The 8,318-nt window shown below is 53.6% G+C and overlaps 1 protein-coding gene across 1 annotated transcript; it reads left to right on the top strand.

Moving 5' to 3' along the window:
- Nucleotides 1-231: 231 nt before the first annotated feature.
- NKX1-2 (NK1 homeobox 2) lies at nt 232-2,521 on the top strand (the record flags this gene model as incomplete). The annotated part of the gene is made up of 2 exons (XM_080693719.1): nt 232-445; nt 1,854-2,521. 2 exons carry the CDS (start codon nt 232-234, stop codon nt 2,519-2,521), a joined length of 882 nt encoding a protein of 293 aa, XP_080549845.1.
- Nucleotides 2,522-8,318: the final 5,797 nt, after the last annotated feature.

Genomic DNA, 8,318 nt, shown 5'->3' with positions numbered 1-8,318 from the left:
TGCAGGAGCGCGCCCCCGCACGTGGCGCGGACCCGGGCCCGGCAAGTGCCAATCGGCGCGCAGCCCCCCGCGGCTCCGGCCCGCCCCGCCTCCCGCCCCCACCCCAGCTTTACTCGGCCGCGCGAGCCGGGGTCGCAGCTAGAGAGCTGCGGCCGAGCCACCGGCGAAGGCGAGCCCCGGCACCGCCACCCCGGACCAGCGCCGCCGGCCTCCGGTCCGCGGGCGGTGGGCATGCTGGCATGGCAGGATGGCGGGGCCAAGGCGGCTCCCTCCCACCACAAGATCTCCTTCTCGGTCCTGGACATCCTGGATCCGCAGAAATTCACCCGCGCTGCGCTCCCGGCCCCGCGCCTCGCTCCCCGGGAAGCCAAGAAAAGTTTGGCGGAGGTCGAAGCAGGGAAGGACGCCGGCCCCGGGGACCCGGTCCGACAGCCAGAGACCCCTGGTAAGAATGCGAGGCTGGCCCGGCCCGGGGGTGCTGTGTGTGTGTGTGTGTGTGTGTGTGTGTGTGTGTGTGTGTGCGCGCGCGCGCGCGTTGGAGGGGACAGCCCCAGCCTGGCGACTGGCCCCTAGCGGCGTCTCCAAAGCGCAAAGGCTCGCAGGAGCAGGTGCGAAGTGTGTCCTCCACCTCCGAATCGGATCCAGGCCGAGGGGGCTCCCGGGACTCCCGGGCCGAGGTTGCGCACCAGCCTCGTGTGGGAGCCAGCGCGCCCTAGCCAGGCGCACGCAAGTAACCGCGTTTAACGCGCTCGCCACGTGCTAGAACCCGGGCGAGGGGCGGGTTCCCTGAAAACTTCGAACTAGAATCATTCGCGTCCCCCTCTTCTGGATGAGGGAGCTGGGAGCCAAGACCCCTGCGCCCGGGGTCTTGGTGACTCGCTGGGTAAGATGACAATTCCTAAGCACTTGAAATCGGGCGGGGGCTGGGGCGGGGCTAACGGGAAGCTTTGGGGACTTTCTCTTGGAAGCCCTTTTTCACTTGCCCCTAGCGCTGGTGAACACCCAGGGAAGGTCCAGGAAAGTTTGTGAACGGAAAGAATGCATAAGACAGCAGAACTGGGTGGGCTGTGGGTATGAGATTTTCTGGAGGGACGCCGAGGGTCGGGGGCTCGGGTCCCGCAGGACCCCACTGTTCCTCCTCTCCAAGTTTGGCTCTGATTGTCTGGGGCACCGGGCGCCTCTGGCGGCCACGCTAGACCCGAGCTGAGGGCCTGGTAATTGTTCGGATCGTCTCTCCGAGGGGCCGCGCTCCCCCCACCCCCGCCCGGGTGATCGATATTCTATTACTGGCGCCTGCATATCTCCGGCCCGCAGCTTGCAGGTACTGACTTCAAACCCCCTTTCCCTGTCTGATCCTAATATTGTTCGATTAAAACTTACCTTTAATAGATGACATCTATCGATCCGGCCCCGCACAAATCTGAAACTCTATTAACACAGCAGGAGAGAGAAGATGGGAAAGGGGAATTTCACTTTAAAGGGGTGGGGGGCCGGAGAGCTTAATATCTTCTTTAATTGCCAGGGGTCGCACATCAAAATAGTCTTCTAGGGACTGGAGAGGCGCAGCGCTTAAAGTGCCCGGCGTCTTGACGTCTTACTGTACAATGCCCCACCCCAATACGGTTCCTCAATAAGACCCCGTTTCTCCTCGAGTCGGGGTGTCATCTGTCCCACATAAACTTCTTGGAGGCCATGTTGGTGGCGGAGGCCGCCGTGCCTCTTAAGTCTACTTTCGGGGATGTGCGGTCGGTGGCGGAGTGTTGCGTTAGGGAGACAGCTGCGTGCTTTGGGGATGCGGACGGGCCGGGGCGCGCCGGACTTACGGTCACCTCTCCCTTCTCCCTTCCCCCTAGATGCTGCGGGCGGCGGCGCAGGCCCCGCTTCCCCCCTGGAGGGCTCCGAGGCCGAGGAGGAGGAGGACGACGCGGAGGACCTGGGGCGGGCGGGCCGGCCCGAGCGCGTGCAGGCGGCCGGGGCGCGCGGCGTGGACGGCGAGGCCGGCCTGGGCAGCGCCCCGGGCTCGCCGGGCTCCCCGCGGCCCCGGCGCCGGCGCGCCGAGCCCAGCTGTGCCAAGCCGCGGCGCGCGCGCACCGCCTTCACCTACGAGCAGCTGGTGGCCTTGGAGAACAAGTTCCGGGCCACGCGCTACCTGTCGGTGTGCGAGCGCCTGAACCTAGCGCTGTCGCTCAGCCTCACGGAGACGCAAGTCAAAATCTGGTTCCAGAACCGCAGGACCAAGTGGAAGAAGCAGAACCCGGGCGCCGACGGCGGCGCGGCGCAGGCGGGGAGCGGCGCGCCCCAGCCCGCGGGCGCCATGGCCGGACCCTGCGGCGGCGCTGGGGGCAGCCCCGGCCCGCCGGGCCCCGGCTCGCTGCCCTTGCAGACTTTCCCCTCCTACTCCGCCGCCAACGTCCTCTTCCCGGCCGCCGCCTCCTTCCCGCTGACGGCCGCCGCGGGGAGCCCCTTTGCGCCCTTCCTCGGGCCCTCCTACTTGGCCCCCTTCTACGCCCCGCACCTTTGAGCTTGGTGGGGATTCGCCAGTGACCGGCATCGTCGGGGTCCTCCCTTCAAAGTGGCGGCCTCGGGCGCCGACGCCCCCTCCCGGTGCGCGGAGGTCTGCGCGCCCCTTCTCCCCGCGGCCCGAGACGCCACCAGAGGGCGAGGAGACCTCCCAGCGGCCTGCCTCCTGCGGCTGCGCCCTCCGGCGGCCCCATCCCCAGACCCCGCGGCCACTGAGTGGAGGAAGTGTCCAGGGGCAGAGGCCGTCCTAATATCTTTCCCCTCTGGACCTTGCTCTTCGATTTCCGGCAGGTTTGATTCAGTTCAAGGGCTCTTTTTGTTTTTTTAAAGAGTCGGGTTATTGGGTGCTGGGCTAGCAAGATGCCAGGAGGCAGACGGTAGGCGCCTAGGCGCCTGTGCGCCCTAGCTGCCCACACCCAACGGAATCTTTACACCCAACAGAATCTTCAAGACTCCAGCCGGCCCAGAGGGAGGAGCTTTTCCTTGAGCTGAGTGTTTCCCTCTGGATACTGATTATTGGCTCCAACCCAGCGGCTCCTCCCAAGTCCTAAACTAAGCTGGGGAGAGCGAGGCCCAGGGCGCACACACTGCGCCAGGAAGCGGACTATTTTTAAATGGACTGTTTTAACGCAGAGGACTCAGCATCTCTAGACCTTCATTTAAGATTCAGACTCGAGCGCCGTGCTGTTCCGAACAGACTGCAAAGATTATTCTTGACAGCGAGTGGGTACCTTATTTTGTGAGCAGACCAGAAGTTTGTACTAGGCAAACGAGGCAGGGTTGTGCAGCACACAAACTCAGCATTTTAAATTTTCAGTTAAGATTCTAACTTGAATGCATTGTAGTAGCTAGAATTACCTGCTGAGGAAGACACCACCTGGCAGGTGGTGACAACGATTTGGACAACTTCGTAAGAATGATAAGGAGAAGAGCGACGGCCCAGTGAACCCCAGAGGTCTGTGCTGAGGCCGCCTCTTCTGACCAATCTGCCCGTGCCAGCAATTCCTCACTCCCAGTGAACCAGATTGGAACGCGAGCCCCTCCAGTGCACCCCGCAGTCAGTACTGGTCCAGTTTTTACAAACACAAACTCAGCATTTTAAATTTTCAGTTAGGATTCTAACTTGAATGCAATCCCTGTTCCAAGTAGATTGTCCACCGTAGTGAAGGAGCGAAAGGTTGTCAGAGGATGGAAAACGAATGCTTACTGAATGCAAAGGGCCGCTCTGGACGCCGGCCCCTGTTTGTAGTGGACTCAACCGAGGACTGAGTACACCCCTAACTGCTGCTTTGACGGTCTCCCTTGAAAAACTAGTTCCGAAAAATTCCCTTGCCAGTCTGCTTTATTCCATTAGTTTTTGTGTAATACGGTCTTGTTCCAATATCTCAGAAACCCAGATGACCCCAGCAGTGTGCCAGGCATGCTTAATTTGTTTCAATTTCTTCTGGCCACTTTATCCATACGGATTCTATTTTCCTTGCCATTTCTTACTAGCCTGTACCATTAATAACTACATTTAATGATCGTTAGGTTCAAAGTAAGAATACACTGGTATTTTGAACACACTACATTATTATTATTATATCTGAACATACGTTGTTATTATCATGAAAGAAAATATCCCTTCTTTCTCCTAATTTACAGGAAGGCTTTATATTTGTGTGATTCACACGTAATATGAGCTGGGTGTGGTGGCTCAGGCTTGTAATCCCAGTTTTGGGAAGCCGAGACAGGAGGATAGGAGGTTTGCAGACAGCTTCATTAACTTGTGAGGCCCTCTGCAACTTAGTGAGACCCTGTTTCAAAATAAAAGAATAAAAGAGGGTCGGGAGTGTAACTCAGAGGTAAAATACTTCTGGGTTCTATCCCAGTACTGCAAAAATAAATAAATAAATAAATAAAAAGATTTGAGAATATTTTTTATTTTGAAACAGGATCTCACTAAATTGCTGAAGGCCTTGCTAAATTGCGGAGGCTGGCCTTGAACCTGTGATCCTTTGTCTCGGCCTCTCAAAACTGGGAATTCATGAGCATATTCTTTGTGGGTTTTTTTCGGTACTGAGGGTGGAACCCAGGGGCATTCGACCTCCAAGCTACACCCCCTGCCCTATTTTTTATTCTTTATTTTGAATCAGGGTCTCACTGAGCTGGGTGTGGTGGCGCACGCTTGTAATCCCAGCGCCTGGGAGGCTGAGACAGGAGAACTGCACAGATTCAAAGCCAGCCTCAGCTACTTAATGAGGCTCTCAGCAACTTTATGAGACCCTGTTTCCAAATAAAGTATAAAATAGGTCTGGGAGTATAGCTTGGAGGTAGAAAAGCCCCTGGGTTCCACCCCCAGTACAACACACACACACACACACACACACACACACACACACACACACACACACAAAATAAATAAAACAAACAAAAAAGTCTCAATGAGTTGCATAGGGCCCCACTAAGTAGCTGAGACTGTCCACGAACTTCGATCCTCCAGTCTCAGCCTCCTGAATGCTGGGTTTACACGCCTGTGCCACCACACCTGGCTCTTTTCCTTCTATTCTAATGAATATCTCCAAACATAGCTTTCTAAAAGGCCCTCGGTGCCGGGTGAGATTAAAATGCAGTAACTGAGAATACAATTTTATTCACTTTGCACATTGGCAAACACTCTCCCAGTGCTGTCTGTTGGTTTCTCCAAAGCAGCCTCCCCTAGGAACAGGCTGATCACATACACAGAGGCCAGAGCCAGAGCAAAGAGGCTGAGTTTCTGTCCTCAGTGGGAAGCATTTCATCCCGGTTCTCTCAGGTGCCAGGCCCACAGCCTGGGCTGAAGCAGACAGGAGTGAAGCAAGGCTTCTCTGTGTGTGGACCAGCAGGCCCTGCCACTGCTGACCCTTCTCTGTGTGTGGACCAGCAGGCCTGCCATTGCTGACCCTTCTCTGTGTGGACCAGCAGGCCCTGCCACTGCTGACCCTTCTCTGTGGACCAGCAGGCCCTGCCACTGCTGACCCTTCTCTGTGTGGACCAGCAGGCCCTGCCACTGCTGACCCTTCTCTGTGTGTGGACCAGCAGGCCCTGCCACTGCTGACCCTTCTCTGTGTGTGGACCAGCAGGCCCTGCCACTGCTGACCCTTCTCTGTGGACCAGCAGGCCTGCCATTGCTGACCCTTCTCTGTGTGGACCAGCAGGCCTGCCACTGCTGACCCTTCTCTGTGTGGACCAGCAGGCCCTGCCACTGCTGACCCTTCTCTGTGGACCAGCAGGCCCTGCCACTGCTGACCCTTCTCTGTGTGGACCAGCAGGCCCTGCCACTGCTGACCCTTCTCTGTGTGTGGACCAGCAGGCCCTGCCACTGCTGACCCTTCTCTGTGTGTGGACCAGCAGGCCCTGCCACTGCTGACCCTTCTCTGTGGACCAGCAGGCCTGCCATTGCTGACCCTTCTCTGTGTGGACCAGCAGGCCTGCCATTGCTGACCCTTCTCTGTGTGGACCAGCAGGCCTGCCATTGCTGACCCTTCTCTGTGTGGACCAGCAGGCCTGCCATTGCTGACCCTTCTCTGTGGACCAGCAGGCCTGCCATTGCTGACCCTTCTCTGTGTGGACCAGCAGGCCTGCCATTGCTGACCCTTCTCTGTGGACCAGCAGGCCTGCCATTGCTGACCCTTCTCTGTGTGGACCAGCAGGCCCTGCCATTGCTGACCCTTCTCCCTTCCTCGCATTGCCAGAGTGGCGCTGGAAGTGTGTGACTTTGGACTTTTGCTGCTTCAAAAGGTCTGGTAGATTTTCAACCAAATCCTTAGACTCATTCTATTGGTGTGTTGCCTAATAAATTCTTTTTGTAATGATTTCTTGTTTAATTATTCCAGACTATCTATTAGTGAAGCTTTTTTTTTTCATTTTTCTTTCTCTCCCTAGAACTGGATTGAACCCAGGGACACTCTACCACTGAGATACATCCCTAACCCTTTTAAAAATTATCTTTTTGGAGACAGGGTCTCACTGAATTGCTCAGACTGGCCTTAAACTTGTGATATTCTTGCCTTAGCTTCCCTAGGCACTGGGATTCCAGGCATGTGCCACCATGCCTGGCACTATTAGTAAAGCTTTTTAATTTTAATTATCGAAAGGATATATATATATATATATATATATATATATATATATATATATATATATATATATATCCCCCTCCCCTCACTAGCTAGTACTCATAAAAGTCTCTTTGCACTTAAACCTAGTACTACTTTCTTAAACCACTTTTTTTGGTACTGGGTATTAAGCCCAGGAACATTCTACCTTCCAGCTACACCCCCATCCCTATTTTTTACTCTTTATTTGAAACAGGGTCTCCCTAAGTTGTGGAGGGTCTCACTAAGTAGCTGAGGCTGGCCACAAACCTGCAATCCTCATGCACCACCATGCCTGGTTTAAACCATCTTTTTAGACCAGCCAGCGCTAGATATACACGGAACAGCCACATTTGCAGGCAGTTTATATATACAAATGTATAGGGCTATTTTTGTAGAAAAAGTAAAGCAAAATCACAGAATTTTAATTAATGGCTAATTAAGCCAACATCTAGCTATTAGACATTAGCCTTATTTTATAAATTTTTTTGTTTGTTTGTTTTTGTGGTACTGGAGATCGAACCCAGGAGTGTTCTACCTCTGGGCTATACTCCCAGTCCTATTTTATACTTTATTTGGAAACAGGGTCTCACTAAATTGCTGAAAGCCTCAGTGAGTAACTGAGGCTGGTTTCGAACCTGCGCGATCCTCCTGTCTCCGCCTCCCAAGCACTGGGATTACAAGCGTGTGTCATCACGCCCAGCTTGACTCTCAGAAATCTAGTAAGACTGTTTCAAAACAAAAAATACAAAGGGTTGGGGATGTAACTCGGAGGTAGAATGCCCTTGGGTCCAATCCCCATTACCACCCACGCATAAAAAAGAAGGAAAGAAAGAAAGAAAGGAGAGAAAGAAAGAAAGAAAGAAAGAAGGAAAGAAGGAAAGAAAGGAAAAAAAGAAAGAAAGCAAGCAAGCTTCAGAATTGATTTAACTACCTTTGAAAATTATAAGTAGGGTGAAAGAAGAAATTCTCCACTAAGTGCCAAATACATTTATAAGTGTAGTTTTATCGTATGATCAGTTGCACAGATTCAGGGAAAGAAAACCAGAAAGTGCCTCAGAGCTGGAGGAAAACTCTGCAGGTGACAAGGGGGACAGAACTCTTGTGTTGGGGACACTAATCCGTTCCCTTCAGCTCCACCAAAAATAAATAATGCATGCGGCCACCAATTATGTAAAATGTTTGGGTAAGTGTATAAACTTAACCAAATAAATATCTTAACCAGTAATAAATACTAACCTAAACAGCAATAAATTAACCAGTAAAAAATACCTCTGAGCTGCGCCACCTGCCCGTTTTGTCCCTCTACGATGCCGAGGGTCTCACTTAGTGGTTAAGGCTGGCCTTGAACCTGTGGTCCTCCTGTTGGTATCTCCCAAGTACTGAGATTACAGGCATGCACCAGAACACTTAGCTTGGTTAAATATTTTACAATAACTTGAAAGCTGTTTGGACATTTTGTGGCTCGGGTGGAGTGAAAGGGTATCACAAACTACACCACGTAACGTTTCCGCTGGCCGTGGGTGAAGGTCCCCATTTCTCCACAGGCTGCCCAAATAAAAATAAAATAGGACTGGGGGTGTAGCTCAGAGGTAGGATGCCCCTGAGTAGTTCAGTCTCTAGAAACACACACACACACACACACACACACACACACACACACACACACACTGAAGGTGGGAA

This window comes from Muscardinus avellanarius (genome assembly GCF_963383645.1).
Source record: "Muscardinus avellanarius genome assembly, chromosome: 4".
Classification (NCBI taxonomy): domain Eukaryota; kingdom Metazoa; phylum Chordata; class Mammalia; order Rodentia; family Gliridae; genus Muscardinus; species Muscardinus avellanarius.
The sequence above is the reverse complement of the archived record's forward strand: the minus strand, read 5'-3'. Positions and strand labels throughout refer to the sequence as shown.